Source organism: Molothrus aeneus, chromosome 15, assembly GCF_037042795.1.
Source record: "Molothrus aeneus isolate 106 chromosome 15, BPBGC_Maene_1.0, whole genome shotgun sequence".
NCBI lineage: Eukaryota > Metazoa > Chordata > Aves > Passeriformes > Icteridae > Molothrus > Molothrus aeneus.
Window position 1 is genome coordinate 16,008,528 of NC_089660.1, and position 16,980 is coordinate 16,025,507.

Consider the following 16,980-nt stretch of genomic DNA (forward strand, 5'->3'; position numbering starts at 1 on the left):
CAGATACTCTCTGGTCAGTAGCTGAAGGCCTTCATCACTCTTCAGTGTTTCATCTCTCAGAAGCTCAGTTCTCCTGAAATGTTTCACAAAGCTTGCCCAGCTCCTGAGGGTGATTACAAGTTTGCTTAATGCTTTCAGCACAAATCATGGCCACAATGCCCCACACCTTCCTTAGGGAAGTGGCAGGAGGAGAGGACTCCCAGCATGTTTCAGAAAGAGCCATAGCATGTGGTCTTGGCATCTGTGTGGCAAAGCAGAGCCATTCACACATAGGAAAAGAATTCTTCTAATTGCAAAAAGCTGCTCTATAACTTGCTCTTTCTGAATAGGCAGAATTATTTTAGATGGTCATTAGGAATAAGGGAAGATCTTAAACCCAGTCTGGCCGGATCAGTGCAGCCCTGTGTGCACTTTGCTGTCCTGTGCTGCAGAGAGGAGGGAACACTGAGGTCACAGTGTTCAGCTGCTGGCCTGGCTTTGTGGGCTTACCTGAAACCTCTGTGTGTGCTGCAGCCTCTGCTTAGGTGTAAGTTCAGAGAAATGGCTAAACTGGCTGGAATCTCCAGCTCTGAAATCACTGTGTCCACATTCTGCCCCAGTGTTCCTTGACAGGGCTGAGATTCCTGCCAGTACTGGAATGGAGGAGGCCTGGCTGTGTCTGCTCCTTCAGCCACCCTTCCCATGTCCCTCACCAGAGCTCTCTTGTCCCCTCAGGGCCTGCCCATCTCCATGTACGGCGGCACTCTGATCCCCTCGCACCCTCAGCTGGCAGATGGCCCAGGAGGGCCCCTCTTTAACGGGCTCCATACTCCAGATCCTGCCTGGAATCCCATGATCAAAGTTGTCCAGAACTCAACAGAATGTACTGATGCTCAGCAGGTAGTGTGGCTGTCTTCTCCCACCTGTGCTTTCCTGGGGCTTTATGTGGTGCTGTGAGACCCAGTTTTGGCTGGGTGACACATTTGGTTTTTTCTGTTCTTTGAACCTAGGATTGAGGTTGTTTGCATGACTTTTCCCTACAATGTGTGTGTGTGTGTGTGTGCACGTGTCATAAAATATCCATGGTGCTATTGATACCAAACCTTCCAGGTAAAACAAGCAGCATTTCAAGACTGCTCAGCCAGGTAATGGACTGGTACAAGTGAGAGGGTTTATTTCCATACTCAGCACCTTGCAGGTTGTCAGTCAGACCTTGGCCAGAGCTGAAGAGCTCGTGCCTTTGGACAGTCTGGTTGTATTTTGAGGGAAGCCTTATGCTGGCCCTCAGTGGTAAAACACTGTTAAAGGAACCTTTATTTGTTTTTATAATAGATTTGTCTTTTTATTTCTTGCTGTAGATTTGGCCTGGCACCTGGGCACCTCACATTGGAAACATGCATCTCAAGTACGTCAACTGATTTAAAGGGGTCTGTCCTTTTTAGCCTGGTTTGGGAATCTTTATGACCTTGAAGAACCCTGGGGATTTTTTTCATGTGCCTAACTAAGCGATTTTCTGTGGGCTGTAACAATGGAATTTCAATTGCCCGTTGGATAAGAACAAATTGACTTACCTATACAAACTGATTCTGTTCTCCAGTTAGTTTAGCCACTTCAAACTTAAAAATCAGACAAAACTAGTGCTTTTTGGCTAAACACTACTGAATGCTCCTTGTATGCAGCAGAGAACTAGGTGATGACATGATTTTGACCTTTTAGGGTGGTAATACCTGTATAATTGTTTACAGACTTACAAGGAAAAGCTGAGTAAATTTCATGTCGTATAGTGGCTCTACTTTATGTAGCCTGTATTAATGTGAAATATTTACCTGAATACTCAATAAAAGGCAAACAGCATTTATAGGTTGTGTGTGAGAATTTTGGAAAGGGCTGTATGTTATTGTCCCCAGCAGCTGCTGCCGTGCTGGGTGACACATCTCCCCAGGGTCACGTCCTGAGCACATGGGTGCAGTCAGGTTGGGAGGGTTTGGAGCCACAGGGGTCTGCAGAGTCCTTGCCCCTGCCACTTGTGAGCCTTTTATTGGTGTGAACCTGCTTCTGTGTTATGGTCTTTTCCTTCTGGATTAGTTCTGCTGCTTCTGGCACTTCTGGCAGATGTCACCTGAGAGATCAGGTTTTGCTCAGGGCTGCAAAGAAGGGCTGACAAGAGTGACAGGTGAATGCAGGGTTGTTCACCTGTCCAGGAGCAGATCTTAGAAAAGTGCTTCCCATTAGAGGAAGATGTAATAGGTTCAGCTGTAAGCTTCTTGTAATGCTGTGAATCTGCTAAGAGCTCCTCAGGCCTTCTGTGAGGAAGAAAAGGATTTTAGCACGCTGCTTAAGATGAATGTTAGCTCCTGACCCAGTTCTCCACTTTCTGCACTTGGACTGTGCTTAGTTCTGCTTTTGCTTAGTTCTGCTTTTTGCATTGCATAAAGCAATGCAGTAACTACATGGAATCCATTCCTAAGCAGGAAACTCCGGTGCACATAGTGTCTAATGCAATGGATCAATCTCAGACCAGGTGGAGACTTCAGCTTCTTCCACCTTATCCAGACAAATCCCTACATGCAGCAGCAGAGTTTCCCAGTAAAAGCATAAAAAAGTACTGAAAACCCAAAGTGCACAAGCAGTATCTATGTACCACAGGCAAATCAACCTCAGAGGCACTACTGGATGGTATATTCAGATATTTTTCTTGGTGTTTGAGGATGAAATGCAAAAAAAAAATTGAACTGCTGCTGCCCCAGTGGTAGTGCCAACCCCAAAGGAGATACACACAGAATGAGTCACAGAAAGGTTTGTGTTGGAAGTGGCCTTAAAGTTCACCCAATCTGATGCCCTGACATGGGCAGGGGACACATGTCAGCAGCAGCTGAATTGGAAACAAACAGTGTTGTGTTAGTAGGTGTGTGCTCTCTGGGGCAGGGTGCCCACTTCTGTGTGTTCCTTGGCTGCTGCAAGCAGTGCCACCTCCTCCTGCCCCATCCTGGGGCGCCACTGTGTGCCCGTCCTGGAGGGCTGCAGCTCCAGGGTGGGTGGCACAGTGTGCTCCATGACACCAGGGGGCAAGACTCGGGATGGGGATGGGGATGGGGATGGGGCTGTCCCTGGAACAGCCTTGGCCACCCCAGCCCTGCCAGAGAGGCAGCTCTTTGCTGCACAGGTCCCTTGCTGGGTTCTTCCCTGCACAGCTCCTTCCCTGAGGACATGGGCACTTGCTCTGGGCACCAGATCCAAGTGACCCCAGCAGCCTCCACTAAAGTGGAAAAGGGAACCCCCAAGTTTTGTAGGAAGATCCTGCTCAAAGTTTGGACCATGACTGCCCCGTGGTTACAAGGGGGTACAGGCAGAGGCAGGGGGCCTTGTTCTTCTGGGGAGAGAGCTGCTGGCAATGCCAGGGGGCTGGTGAGTGCAGTGCTGGTCCCTCAGGCCAGGCTGCCTGGATCCAGAGAGAGCGTGGGGGTAACAAATGGCAGAGTCTGTGCCCACTTGAGTTCACCAGCCCTGGGTGGCAGGGTTCCCCCAGACCTGTCCTCCTTCCCCCTTCTGACCCCCTGGGTCAGCCATTGAGCAGGTCCTTTTCCTTTGCTGTCTGTCCTCAGGGAAGCATGTGCCTCATTCCTGAGCTGGCCATGTTTGGGTTGAGCCCCAGGTGCCCTCCCTGTGGGCACTAGCTCTGTCTGTGCCTTCAATTAAGCTGCTCTGGGATGAGAGCCCAGCCCGGTGCTGCAGGGCTGTGCAGGTGTGGGCTGTGTAAGATGTTTGCAGTGCCCAGCAGGAGCTCCAGGCTGGCACCTCGGGCAGCAGCTCTGGGCTCCTGGAACCCCGGGCTGCACCCTCTGCCAGAGCCTGGCAGGGAACGGGTGCTGGGCTGCAGGGAGGGATGGGCAGGGGACAGCAGGGCCTCAGGCGTGGCACACAGGCTGGTGCCACCTCAGGCATTGCTGGCAGGCAGTTGGAGCATGGGGAGGAGGCAGCGTGTGCCCGGGGTGGACACTGCACACCCAGCAGGCTGGAGGAGGAGATGTCCCATCAAACGCAGCTGTTGTCCTCCTGCAGGGACCAGCAGGTGGCTGGCTGAGACAACGGGAACAGGTCCCTGAGGTGGGATACCCAGCCCTTGCTGCTCCACCCTGGAACAGGGTGCTATACAAAGCTGTTGCTGCCTGGCCAGCAGGTTGGGGCCTCGCTGTGTGCCCCGGGACCGGCCCTGCCCTCCAGGCTACACCATGGGGTAGCCCTTGGGAGGCTGGACCCCCTTGTGCTGCACCCTGTAGAGCTCCAGGAGCCTGGAGGGGAGGAATAATGTGGGGAATAGCTGCTGAGCAGGATGGGTGTCACAGGCTGCCTTGTGGGAATCCAGACGTGGTGGCTCCAGAGGCAGATGTGTCCATGAGCCATGGCCGAGCACTGGGTCCCACCCCTGCTCTGGGCCGAGGGGCTCAGGGTGGGGGTGGCCAGGCCAGCAGTGCCTGACAGCCCCGTGCTTTTGGCAGGTACCCGCATCATCTGCGACCGCAAGTTCCTGCTGGAGTGCAAGAGTTCACCCGCGGCCAGGACCCCTCCCTGCTGCCTGCCCCAGACCCCCGGTGTCACATCCCTGGCCCAGTCCAGCCTCGTCAAGCTGGAGGAGCTCAAGGAGCAGAATGAGAGCGAAGAGGCCATGCCAGGTGAGCAGCCCAGGGCCATGGCCCCTGCCCAAGGACCACCTGCCCGGGGCATGGGACAAGGCGAGATCCCAACCTGGCCCAGTTCCAGCTCCTGCTCCCTTTGCCTGCCCATGTCTGCCAAGCCAGCCCCATCCTAACCCTGGTCCTGTATCCATCCGTGCCCTTGCAGATCAAGACCAGTTTGAGATGGACATCTGAGTTTCCATCTCCTCGTCTCCAGGCCATGGCTGGGCCTGTTCCTGGGCCTCGTGGAGGTGCTGGCACCGTGACCAGCTGGCTGCAGCCCTCTCTGATGCTGGGGATGGACATGTGACACCTCAGGCTCTAGCACAAGTGGCTGGTGCAATTGCCTAGGAGCTCATGCTTGATCAATAAACACCGTGAAACCCCTGTGCTAACATGGTGTGTGTCTTTGTCAGGGCTCAGCAGGGTCCTCGCCCCCAGGGAGGGGAGGTGAGCACCACCAGGAGGGTGCAGAGGGTGACCCTGCAGGTAGTGAGGGCCTGGGGGTCTGTTCTCAGCTGTGGTGGAGGCAGGGGGTGAGGCCATGCCATGAACACGGGGAGAACAGCACAGTTAACACCTGACCGGGGCATGTGTCTGTCCCTGGACCTCCCTGAGGTCACCCAGGTCTCTTGGGCTCCAGACTCTGAGCTGTGCCCAGATGGGAGCCAGGGCTGTGGCTGCAGCACAAACCCTGCTCATGCCAGGAGCTGCTGGCACATCGGCCTCTGCAGCGAGCCCAGACCCCTCCTGCAGCAGGGCTGGGCCCTGGGGCTGCTGCAGGCCCACTGCTGCCAGATGAGGGGCTGAGCTTTGGAGGACACAGTGCAGCAGGGACACACAGTACTGCCTGCTCCAGCCAGATGTTGAATTCTTCCCTTGATATGGCCAAGCCTGATGAAGCAGCCATGGCCTCACCCAGCAATCCCATCTCCAGCTGACCCTGGGAGCCCCAGGAGCTGTCAGTGCCAGAACCCTCAGGGAGACTGTAGGAGGGGGCAGGTTGGTGCTGTTTATTAAACATAATGAATCGCCACTAAAATGTCGCAATGATTAAAATCCCCTTTTCCTGGATGAGGATTGGGAGGCAGAGGGGGTGCCCAGACTCCCTCCAGCAGCAGGGTCCCTGTTCCTGCCGGTGGCCCTGGGTAGGGGCTGCCCCGCTCACAGTCCACAGCCCCATCCCTGCTGTCAGGGCTCCTCCTCCTCTGGCTCGGCCGCGGGCTCAGTCGCGGGCTCAGTCACAGGCTCAGTCACGGGCTCAGTCACGGGCTCGGTGTCAGTGCTGCCGTCCGTCTGTCCGCTGGGCAGGTCCCGCGTCTCAGCGATGAGGCGTTTGACGCCCACCATCCACTGGCTCACCTCGTTCACATGGTCCACCATAAGCGAGCGGTGGATCTCATCAGCTGCGTCCCAGTGCTGCTGCTGAAGCTCTGCCAGGACAGGGGGACAGCCCCGTCAGGGGCGCAGGATCCACCGCCCTGCGTGTGCCTCTGCCCAAGGGCCTGCTGCGGCTGCAGCCCCCTTCACCCCATACCTTGCACCAGGAGGTTCATCCTCTTCCTCACTGGTGCCGACAGCTTCCCCTGAGCCCAGGCTTCCTCCAGCACTGTCAGCCGCCGCCCGATGTCATTGCACACTTGTTTCTGGAAGCAGAGGTGAGCTGGGAGTGAGGGGGACGTGCCCCCGCCAGCTCTGGGCAGCCCCGGGGCAGGGGCGGCTCTCTTCCGCCCTCAGGTCTCCTGGAAAGCGGCAGCCCCTGCCTGGCTGCCCCGACTGCCGCCCCGCCGGCACCGCGGCTCAGGGCGGCGGGAGGGGCCGCAGCCTCACCTGCACCGTGGCCCGGCAGGCGTCCAGGGCTGCCCGCAGCGGGGCAAGGACGGTGTCGGCGGACACGCTGCACTCCTCCTGCTCCGGGCCCGCCGCGCTCGGCCGGGCCTCGGCCCGCGGGGCAGCGCCGGCAGAGCCCTGCGGGGGCGGCCCCAGCGCCCGGGGCGGCGGCGCTGCGGGGTCGGCGGGGGCGCTGGGCGGGCCCGGGGGGGCACCTGCAGGGCAGAGGCGCCGAGCCCGTCAGCTCGGACCCGGCTGGCAGCGGGCCCCGCACAAGGGGGGGGGCCCGAGCCACGGCTCCGCCGCCCCCAGCACCGCGGCTGCGGGAGCCGGGCCGCAGTTCCCGCGGGTCCCGGCGGGGAGCGGCCCCTGGGGCTCGGCCGGGCAGAGTTGAGGGGCTCTGGGGCCCCGCGGTGCTGACCTGGGGGTGCCCCCGCGGGCGGAGGGGGGGCCCGGCGGGTGAGCGGGGTCCGGCGGGAGCCCCCGGCCTGCGCCTGCAGCCCGTACGAGAACTGGGGGGGGTCGTTCCAGCCGCGCTCCTGGTTCCCTGCAGCAGCGAAGGGCGCCGTGAGACCGGAGGAGACCGAGGAGCCCCCGCGCCAAGCGAGACCTCCCGGCACGTCCCTCCCGGCGCTCCCCGCACCCGTAACGGAACCGGCGTCCCCCTACACACGGAGCCCGGCGGAGCCGATCCCCGGTGGCGGCCCCGCAGCCCCGCCCGGGCAGACCCGAGGTGTCCCGGGACCGGGACCGGGACCCCCCCCAGCACCGGAAGTGCCGCGCGCGCCCCTCGCCCCCTCACCCGGCTTCACGTAGGACTCCGCCATCCCGCCACGTCACGCCCAGCCCCGCCCCTTCCGGCCCGTGAGGCGGGGAGGGGCGGGAGGGGCGGGGCCGGGCCTGTCCCCGCCCCGCCGGGGGCCGCGCTCGGGGCCGGGGCCGGGGCCGGGGCCGGGGCGGGGCCGGGGCCGGGGCCGGGGCCGGGGCTGGGCCGGGGTCGGGGCCGGGGGCTCCTCCTCGGCGGCTCCGGCCCCGGCCCCGGCCCGGCTCGGCCCGCTACGGGCTGTGCAGGAGGGCCCGCCGGAGGCGGAACACCTCCAGGAAGGAGAAAAGTCCCCGCTTGCGGGCCCCGGCCCCCGCCCCGCCGCCGCCCCCCCCCGCCTTGGCCGCCCCGCGGGCAGCGTCCCCCGCGGCCGCCGGCCCGGCCCGGCCCCGCCCGGCCGCGCTCTTCGCCTTCGTCCCCGGCGCGGCGGCCACGAGGCACTTCTGGTACTGCACCTGCGGGGACACGAGAGGCAGCGCGGGGCACTCGGCACCGGGGACAGCCCGGCCTCCCCCGGGCGGGGCGTGCCCGGCCGCGGTGCCGCCGGTGCTCACCATGCAGGCGGCCTGCACCGCCTCCGAGATGGTGCCGGCGTCGGGCTCGCACCAGAAGGCCGCGCACTGGAAGCGTCGCCCCGTGTCCACGATGAGCGCGAAGGTGTGCGCGTCCCGGCCCACCCCCAGGAAGGTCACGTACCGCACCTGGCACTCCCAGATGTGCGCCGCCTCCTCGGGCTCCTGCGGGGACCCCGCGGGCCCATCCAGCCCCGGCCGCCGCCCGGGCAGCCCTGCCGCCCCCCAGGACCGCTCTGCCGGGGGCAGCGCCGTGCCCGCTCCGGCCGCAGCCCCCTGCTCCCTCCCCACCTGGGCCGGGTGCACCCTCATGGCCGTGTCCGACACGTAGATGAGAGAGGGCGTCCAGTTCTCCCGCCCAGGGCGCCTCGTCAGCTTCTCGATGGCCTCGTTCAACACATCCATCCCTGGGGAGAGGGACACCCCATCCCTTCGGCCCCGGCTGGCTGCCCAGCACCAGGGCACGGCTGCCCGGCCGTCTCCAGCACGGAGGGGCTTCCTGGGCGTCCCCCAACTGCGGGGGAACAGCGGCGCTTACCCATGGCCCTGGGCACGGGCAGGCTGCCGATGTACAGCGCCTCGTAGGTCTGCATCGACTGTCTCACCGCTTCTAGGATATCCACTGCCAGGACGGGAGAGGGGCTACCCCTGTGTCCCCCGCTGTGTCCCCCAACATCCCCAAGGACTCCGGGGAAACAGCCGGACAAGCCAGAGGGCTCTGGCTCACAGGCGGGCTGTGGGCAGGGGGAGCAGCCGGCAGTGTTGGGGTCGGTACCTTGCAGCGGCAGGTCTTCGGCGGAGATGGGCTCCAGCGTGGCGGCGCGGGGCAGCCTGCTGCTCGCTACAGCTCGCTCGGCCACGATCTGCAAGAGACGGGGATCCCGGAGCCTCCCCTCACCCCCGAGATCCCCGACTATGCTCGCTCCCTCGGTGGCCCCTGAGTCCCACCTTGGAGCACATCTCATGCAGAGCCTTGGCGATGCCCTTGGCAGGCACATTGCAGTGGAAGACGTGACACTTGAGGACGCAGGTGTCCTTGTCACTGGCCACGAAGGCGAAGTCTCTGCAAGGCCACGAGCAAGGCAGTGAGACCCCGACGGAGGCAGCCCCCTGCCCGTACTGCCCCCCAGCCCTGTGCCCCCTTACCTGTCCCTGCAGCCGTGGTGGCAGTGGGAGGGAGGAGAGGGGACAGGTCACTGCTGGGGTGCCTCCCCCCAGGTGGGCAGAGCCACCCCCCTGGCTCTAGCTCTGCCCTGGCCCCTGGCACCTGCCGTTGTCGCAGCCAACGCCCCAGACACGGATGTTGAGGATGGGCTGGCGGTGGATGAGGCTGCGGTCCAGGGGGTCCACCAGGCTCATGGTGTCCTTCTTCAGAATCATCACTAGGTCCTGGCCCTGCAGAGGGGCAGTGGTTCCCTCAGCCTGGCAGACAGCCTGGGCATCCCCAGCACCCAACCTCTGTGTAGGCAAACCCCTTCCCCAGCAGCCTACTCTGCCCCAGCTGTGGGGTCAGCCCTGCCCTTCCCAGTTACGGTTCCCTTGTGTGGGGACCCACCCAGGCACCCTGGCTCTGTTCCCAAGGAACAGCCCTGTCCCGCCCACCTGCTCTACCTGGGACCATCGGATGGATGCCGTGTGTAGAGAGTTGACTCTACCACCTGCTCCCATCCAGCACGGTCCAGCCTCAGCAACAGCAGCCTTGGGGTGGGACCCTGCCTGGCAGCACCATCCCAGGCTCTTACCTCGCCCTGGTTCTCTGCAGAGCCCTGGCCCTTGCTGTTGGAGAGCTGCTGGATGCAGTTGTTGACGGCGATGCTGCTCTTGCCAGGTGCCAGGTCCTCTTCGGGGATCTCCACCCAGCCCAGAGAGCGCACAGCAAAGCACTGAGCAGAGACACGAGGGGCTTCAGTGCCCCTGGCACAGCCACCTCTGTCCCCACGCCTCACTGAGCCACAGTGGTCACCCCTGCTCTGGCTCCCATCCACGTCCCTGCCAGCTGCCACCCTCCTCCTCCTCTGCCAGCACAGCCCACGATGCGGCAGTGAAGCTGGCAGTACCTTGGAGCCGGGCTCTGCGCTGTGCTGGAAGTCATCTCCATGCCAGGACAGGGAGTGCCTGCAGAGGGACAGGGCAGTGAGGGGAAGCTCCCTCTGTGTGCTCCTGGGGCACCCAGGGAAGCATCAGGATGCCCTGGACCCAGCTGATCCCCATGCCACCAGCTGGGAAGCATCCCATGGGGTGCCCAGCATGGTCCTGCTGGTTTCAGCATGGGGGGGCTGCTCTGGGGCCAGCACCGGGGCCCAGCGCTGCTCAGGGATCAACAAGCCAGCAAAGCACAAGGACAGCCCCACCTCCGGGACAGCGAAGCCATGGGGCTGGGAATGGGCCGGTCCTTTGCTGAGTGCTTCCCTGCAGGGCCCTGGCATTCCTGGAGAGAAGAGGAAAGGAGTGAGAGCTGCAAGAGAGGCAGTCAGGAGGCACCAGGTAGGAGCCCTCCCTCCCAGGACTGCAACTACAGGACTGCAACAAGCTTGTGAGTGTCCTGGGTAGTCGAGTCCAACTAGGATGAGCTCCAGGATGGGGCCTGCTGGAACCTTTCAAAGGGCTCAACCCCAGACATGAATGGGCTGAGCAGGACTTGAGAGTCACACAGACAGGGTGCTCCAAGGGGGCACTGGACCAGTCATGCCCAGAGGGCCCTTCAGCAGGATTCTGCCAGGGGTGGAATCCAACACCAGCCCTCACACCCATGCCCACATTCCCTACCCTTCCCTGGACTGTGTCATCTCCATCAGCCTCCGTGTGCCCTCCTGGGCCAGTGCTGCGTGCAGGGTGCTGCCACTGTGTCGTGCCTGTTGGCACATGCCAGTAATAGGTACCCAAAGAGTCACAGATTTTCCTCCAGCCTGGGGGAAGGTCAGGGTCTGTCTCCAGGCTCTGGTCGCTCCAGAGATTGTCTGTGCAGAGAGGGAGTGTGAAATACGGGGTGGGGAGAAAGATCTTGCAGCTGCCCTGAGCAGCCAACAGCTTTGCCCAGCAGCAGAGCGGTCCTGCGGTGGCCTCTGGGTGCGTGGCTGGGTGCATGGGCCGGGAGAGGAGCCTGGCGAGGGAACGTGGCACGATGCCAGCGAGGCTGCAGCAGAGGCAGACCCCAGTGCAGGGAACTGCCTCGCTGGCTCCCGGGGAGACAGCAGAACCCCGGCAGGGCACAGCGGGCAGGGGCAGCCTGGGCCTGCCAGGCGGGAACCCTGCGGGGCACCAGGCTCAGGCTCGGCCCGCGGCCGCCAGCCCAGCGTTCCCCTGCCCTCGGCCGGGAAAGGGGCCGGGACACACGCCGGGGTCCGGGCAGAGGATGGTGCCCCGGGGGCTGCAGCCGGAGGGTGCGATCGCCGTGGCCCCGCACCCCCAGCCCTGCGCGGGCACCGACTCCAGCCCGTGGCGCAGCACGGCCGGAGCGAGCCCGGGCCGCGGGGGCGGCGCGCCCGGACCGGCCGGGCTGTGGGGCCGGGCGGGGCTCCGGGGGCTGGGAGGGTGGGGGCGCTCCGGGGATGGAGAGATATGGAGGTGGATATGGAGGTGCCCCCGAAGCGGGTGGGCTCCCGGCGACCTTGGCGGGGCGGGGAGCGGCGGGGCCGGGCCGGACGCCGCGGGCCCCGATCAGCACCGCGGACAGCGCCGGGCGCGGCCGCCGCTCCCACCCTGAGGGCCCGGCCCCACAACTCGGTATCGGCCCCGCAACCCCACCCCAGGCGCGCTACCCGACCCGGGCCCCGCAACCCGACCCCGGCTCAGAACCCGACTGGAGCCCCACAGCCCGGCACCGGCCCCACAACTCATCCCCGCTGCTGCGGCCCGCCCCTGAGCCCGCAGGCTGTGCCCGTGCCCGCCGTGCCCGCGCTGACCGTCGCAGTTGACCAGGACGATGGCCAGCATGTAGTCCTTGCCCAGCATGGCCCCGCCGCCCGCCCGGCGCGGCGCCCCCGCCGCCGCCTGCCCAGGCCCGGAGCCGCGGCGGCTGCGGCGGGAGGGGCGGGGCCGGGGCGGGCCGGGGCGGGGGCTGCAGTGAGGCCGGGGGGGCGCGGGGACCGCCCGGACGGAGCTGGCGAAGGGCGGGGATGGCCGGGGCCCTTGGGGTGTGTCTGTCTCGGGGTGGGATCCTGAGGAGGGAAGGGGATTTTGGGGCTGGAAAGGTTTCTGGTGCGATAGACAGCAGAGCCAGGTCAGCCCCTTGTGCCCTCAGGTTCGTTCCCTTTCCCTCCACCCGCTCTTAGGGTTCCTCCATTCCCCTCCCTGTCCTCACCATCATTCCTCTCCACCCACGTTTATCCCATGTTCATTCTCCATTCATGCCCAGGTCTGCCCATTCCCCTCCACCTGTGTCCAGCCTCCATCAGCCAGTGCTGAAGGCACCCAAATGTCCGTGCTGGTTACCTTCCCCTTCTCACCAGGGGCCAAAAGATTTGCATCTCCAGTTTGAGACTTCTTTCCATTCTATCTTGGCTGATGATTAGCACACAAGAACAGAAGTTCTGGACACATTTGTTGTACACCTGAATTCCCCATGGAGCTCCTTGAGTACTGCTCAGGAAAAAGTCCTTCCAAGCTACAGGTGCCTGATGAAATATTCCAAGATAGGTTGCTATAGGTGGCTACTCCAGACAGTCCTTCATGGCCTCTCCACCTTTTCTTCTTCAGAGCAATTTTTGGATGTGCAGAATTAATTTTCCATGCTTGGTCTCTCTTTCTTTGCTTGGTCTCATTCATGCATTCCATGGGTAACATGCCCCTGATTTTGTGACACACTTCCTCTCTTTTATGCATTCTAACCTTACTCACCTGGCCAGAGAACAGCACCAGCTCCATAATCCAGTTTTGCAGTTGTCCACAATATTTTCTGTCTCCTGGTGGCAGCTCATTTTTTGGATACAGGCTTTTTCTTCTGCATCTGTCCAGAGCTACTCAGATTTCTAACACTCCATTCAAGCCCTGTGTCCTTGGGACATTATTTTCCTGACCTAACCCAGCCCACACAGCCGAGCAGGGGAGGCTCATGGCTCCCTAAGTTCAGCTGTGTCTGAGGAGTCCCAGGTGTCACCTCCACTTCTGCTTTCCCCAGACTTCCACCTTTTCCAAGGGGGACCAAGTTCATCATGGTGACTGGTATTGCTCTGGTGTCCTCTGCTGCACATCTCTCCTTGTCCTTATCTCAACACACGTTTCACTTTCAAAAACCACACTCAGCTCATCAGACAGGAGGCAACAACCCCAACACAAACTGTCCCCCTCCTCCTCTGGCTCATCCAAGCCCAAGGTGAAGGCAACTCTTTCCTGGCAATGTCATGAAGCTCAAGGGTGATGATAGCCCTGCTGGTATCAGACTTAGAGCAAGGGAGGAGAAATCTGGGATGGTGCAGAGCAGAACCTATGGAATGTATGGAATGGCATATGGGATGTTTCATGGGAAGGGGAAAGGGAGGGACCAGGGGAGGAAAAGCATGGGAAGGCAGAAAGAAAAGAGAGGAAATGTTCTGGTGGTGTGTGGGCAGTGGTAGCTCTGCTTGCCAGCCTCAGCAGCAGGCTCCAGCACTGCAGGCTGTCCTAGACCCTCATTACATCATCTTTATCTTTGCACTGGTGCTCCCTGTTCAGAGCTGCCTGTCTGAGAGTGGGGAACATTTTGGTGGTTCAAAAGAAGAAAAGGATAAGGAAAGTGTAAGGATAAGAATAAGGAAAGCCTATACCCATGATACTTTTCAGGGAAAGGTGTGAGACATCTTGTAACTCTACAAGTCATCATTTTCTGGGGTTGGCCCTGAAGAGTGAGAGATCTGGGTTTGGTTTGGTTTGTGCCTGAAGTAGAGGTACAGTGGCAAGTGTCATTTTTGGTGCTGGGTTAGAAACCAAAACTGTTCTTCTGGCCTGAATGATGAAATCCTGGACAAGGGGAATAAGATTTCTCCTTGTAAAGATTGAATTTGTTCTTCCTAGTACAAACACCAGCTAGATCTCTTCACAATATAAGGGGGATCTCTCAGCCCCTTTGACACTTCCCTCAGAAAGATAAAAAACCACTCACATGCTTCCTTGGAGCAGTCTGGGTTCTCAGATCTGTCAGCTGCAGATCAAAAGTCTCCTAAAGAGGCTCATTACATGAAAACACTCCACAGCTGCAATCAGATCCAGATCTCAGCAGGCCCAGCTCAGTTTTACCTAAGATAACAAAATAGATAACTTGATTCCCAACCAGATCTTTTGTATATGCCAATTTCCAGGGGATAAACATACAAGGTTTCTCTCTGCACTGCTCCTGAGACAAAAGACAGAATCCCCCTCAAGGAAAATATCCACTTCCCATCAGGTAATTTTTCTGGTACATGTCTTCATTCACTCTGTAGAAAGAGGTTTCTGATGTGACAGATCAGTAATTTTCAGGTTATGAAAACCCTTCATAAAGAAATCAAGTGAAATATTAGGTAGCAATTCTACTTTTCCACTACCTTCCTCCCAGCTATTGGAAACCCGAGATCATGTTATGCAGCCCAGATTCAGTTATCTGTAGTTATCAAATATCCCTGTCCCAACACCCCACCTGGCAGAAAAAACCACAGTTTAAGCTGTTTCTGTGCTTCCACCATCACTTATTTCCACCTCAGTTGTGCAAGTCAAGCAGAGACAAAGGAAGAGGCCACAAGATGAATGAAGACAGGTCCAAGTCAACCCCCTAAATCTATGGAACCAAGAAAAAAGCCCAGGGCATCACATTTGAAACTGTAATTCCAGCAGGCCTTATTTTTTTTCTTTTCTGTTTTACTGCCTGGTTCCTGTAAACAGCCCTGATTTGCAGAGCTGCTGTGAGCTATTGGCACTGTGGATTTAATTGGTTTATGCAGTTCCACCCCATAGCCCACAGAGCTCTCTGGAGCACTGCCTCTCCTCTAAGTTTTTTAAAGAAATGCTGTTAATATCCTCTGATCATTTCACACCTCTCTGATGATACAGAGTGCAGAAGTATCCATAGTCTCGATTTCTCAAGCTGCTTCACACACACTCAGATAACACATTTAAATTTTGCTGTCACCCACTCCTAATCCATCTCAGGCAGCCTGGGGGTGGGGACTGAGGATGAGGAAATCCATTCCCAGTTTGAAGTGCACACGCTCTGGAACACAAACAATCCATGTGAGGAACTTCTCAAAGGAACTTAAAATCAGCAGCTAAAATGTTGAGTGTTAGTGAGATAAATGCTGCTCTTGGCTTCATCTAATTTCTTGGAGACAGTGCTGATGCTTCCCAGAAGCAGCACCTCAGGCCCCAAACAGCTTTAGGGTAGTGCAGAAAGCAGTCAGAGCTCTGCAGCTTTAACCACTGGACCAGCAGTGTCCACTGGCTGCTTTCCTTTGCTAATTACAGGATTCCTTCTAGAGATGTGACATTATATCAAGAGGTTCTAAGCACATTTTGACTGCTTTAAACTAAAATCTAAATGACCTCCCTTGCAGCAGTACTGCTCTCTTATTAATTAGTTCCAGCACCTAATAGTTATGATGAGAAAAGACTTGAGGTACATGCTAGAAAGCATCACAAGGAAACATATAAACCTTAAGTGGTATAAATTTATGGGGGGAAATGTTGCATCAGCATCAAACTTCCACTTCAGAAATATCTTTTGTCTTCACTTAAACCAGATAAGAATTAGTGCCTGGTGTTATTACTTAGCATTTTAATAAGAGCACTATTTAATTTTAATTTTCTCAGTTGAAGACTCTGCAATATAGTTCTATTCAGCAGTTTATGAAGAGGAAGCTCCACTGGCCTTATTTTTAAGGTAAAACCCAGATTATCACCTACATTTCTGCATGTTTAAGCATTTGAAACAGTTAATCAGCCCAGTGAGGCAATGTCTGAAATCACTGAAGTTTCATATTTTGTATTGCACTAGGTTTGTTCTTTTCTCTTTAGTTATTACCAGAGCCATCAAACAACAACAAAAAATCTGGGTTTCTTTTCATTTTAATGATGAAAGTAGATACTTCATTTACTAAAAAGGTTCAATTCATATTTACTAGCGGTGCTCCCAGTTTTAACCCTGCTGGAAGCTTTTATTTCAACAGCCCAATGCTGACATGCACAACCTTTAGAAAAGTGTAACTGCAAACAGAAATTAATGTCTAAAAATGTAATTAAACATTCTAAATGGAAAAGATCAGCAAAGGCGGTTTTCAATGCTCTTCTTTGTCCTTTTTATCATGCATTAAGGTTGAAAAGTACCTCCAAAAATCATTGAGTCCAACCTGTGACCAACCACCACCTTGTCAACCAGACTGGAGCAGTGAGTATTTTGTGCACAATTCCAGAGATGGTGATTTCACCCCTGCCCTGGGCAGCCTGTTCCAGCGTTTATCCATCCTTTCCATGAAAAAACTCCTCCTGATGTCCAACAGGAACCTCCCCTGGTGCAGTTTGAGGCCATTTCCTCTTATCCTGTCCCTGGGAGAAGAGTCTGATCTCCACCCTCCTCTCAGGGAGTTGAAGACAGCGAGAAAGTCCCTGAGTCTCCTTTTCTGCAACCTGAGCCCCCCCAGCTCCCTCAGCTGCTCCTCATAGGATTGACACTGCAGACCCTTCCCCAGCTCCATTCCTTTCTCTGGACATGCACCAGCCCCTCAAAATCTTTCTTGCTGTGACAGGCTCAGAACTGGATGCAGCACTCCCGGTGTGGTTTCACCCAGGACAGAGAGGAATTCACGGCCTGGTCCTGCTGGTCACACTACAGCAGGTACAGGCCAGATGCCCATGGCCTCCTGACCCTCTGGGGCACACTCTGCCTCACGTTCAGCCACCGTGAGCCAGCACTGCCAGGGCCTTTCCCATCAGGGCAGCTTCCCAGCCCCTCTGCCCCGAGCCTGTGCTGTTCCCATGCACTGCCTCACCTCGCCTTTCAACCACTCCCTCAATTGCCTTATGTACCTTGTCCCTCCATTGATTACGGCTCACCTGCCTTCTCCTCCCCACCCCTCCCTTGCCTTGCCTTACAAAGCTCTCACTTGCCTTGTCCACCACCCCTCCCCTTCTCTTCTCTTCCCTTCCCCTCCCCTCCTATGCC

The 16,980-nt window shown here is 58.4% G+C and overlaps 3 protein-coding genes across 8 annotated transcripts in view; 1 reads left to right on the forward strand and 2 right to left on the reverse strand.

The window, feature by feature from the left end:
• ANKHD1 (ankyrin repeat and KH domain containing 1) overlaps positions 1 to 4,931 on the forward strand; it is a 99,952-nt gene extending 95,021 nt beyond the window's left edge. For 4 of the 6 annotated variants that reach the window (XM_066560254.1, XM_066560255.1, XM_066560258.1 and 1 more), the window contains 4 exons: positions 715 to 879; positions 1,338 to 1,384; positions 4,476 to 4,649; positions 4,819 to 4,931. In XM_066560254.1, coding sequence (XP_066416351.1) covers positions 715 to 879; positions 1,338 to 1,384; positions 4,476 to 4,629 — 366 coding nt within the window. In that variant the 3' untranslated portion in view covers positions 4,630 to 4,649; positions 4,819 to 4,931. Of the gene's footprint in view, positions 1 to 714; positions 880 to 1,337; positions 1,838 to 4,475; positions 4,650 to 4,818 lie in introns of those variants that run through there. The other 2 variants (XM_066560256.1, XM_066560257.1) reach the window with 1 other exon arrangement.
• A 713-nt stretch (positions 4,932 to 5,644) lies between these two features.
• On the reverse strand, positions 5,645 to 7,408 carry SRA1 (steroid receptor RNA activator 1). The gene is made up of 5 exons (XM_066560260.1): positions 7,285 to 7,408; positions 6,904 to 7,029; positions 6,483 to 6,697; positions 6,190 to 6,298; positions 5,645 to 6,085 (listed from the first exon to the last, which is right to left on the reverse strand). Exons 1-5 carry the CDS (start codon positions 7,307 to 7,309, stop codon positions 5,844 to 5,846), a joined length of 717 nt encoding a protein of 238 aa, XP_066416357.1. The 5' UTR covers positions 7,310 to 7,408; the 3' UTR covers positions 5,645 to 5,843.
• A 115-nt stretch (positions 7,409 to 7,523) lies between these two features.
• APBB3 (amyloid beta precursor protein binding family B member 3) lies at positions 7,524 to 11,889 on the reverse strand. The gene is made up of 12 exons (XM_066560261.1): positions 11,780 to 11,889; positions 10,644 to 10,834; positions 10,229 to 10,305; positions 9,935 to 9,992; positions 9,620 to 9,760; positions 9,145 to 9,272; positions 9,024 to 9,029; positions 8,826 to 8,940; positions 8,653 to 8,740; positions 8,416 to 8,499; positions 7,860 to 8,284; positions 7,524 to 7,760 (listed from the first exon to the last, which is right to left on the reverse strand). The coding sequence occupies exons 1-12, from the start codon at positions 11,826 to 11,828 to the stop codon at positions 7,539 to 7,541; spliced, it is 1,584 nt and encodes a 527-aa protein (XP_066416358.1). The 5' UTR covers positions 11,829 to 11,889; the 3' UTR covers positions 7,524 to 7,538.
• Positions 11,890 to 16,980: the final 5,091 nt, after the last annotated feature.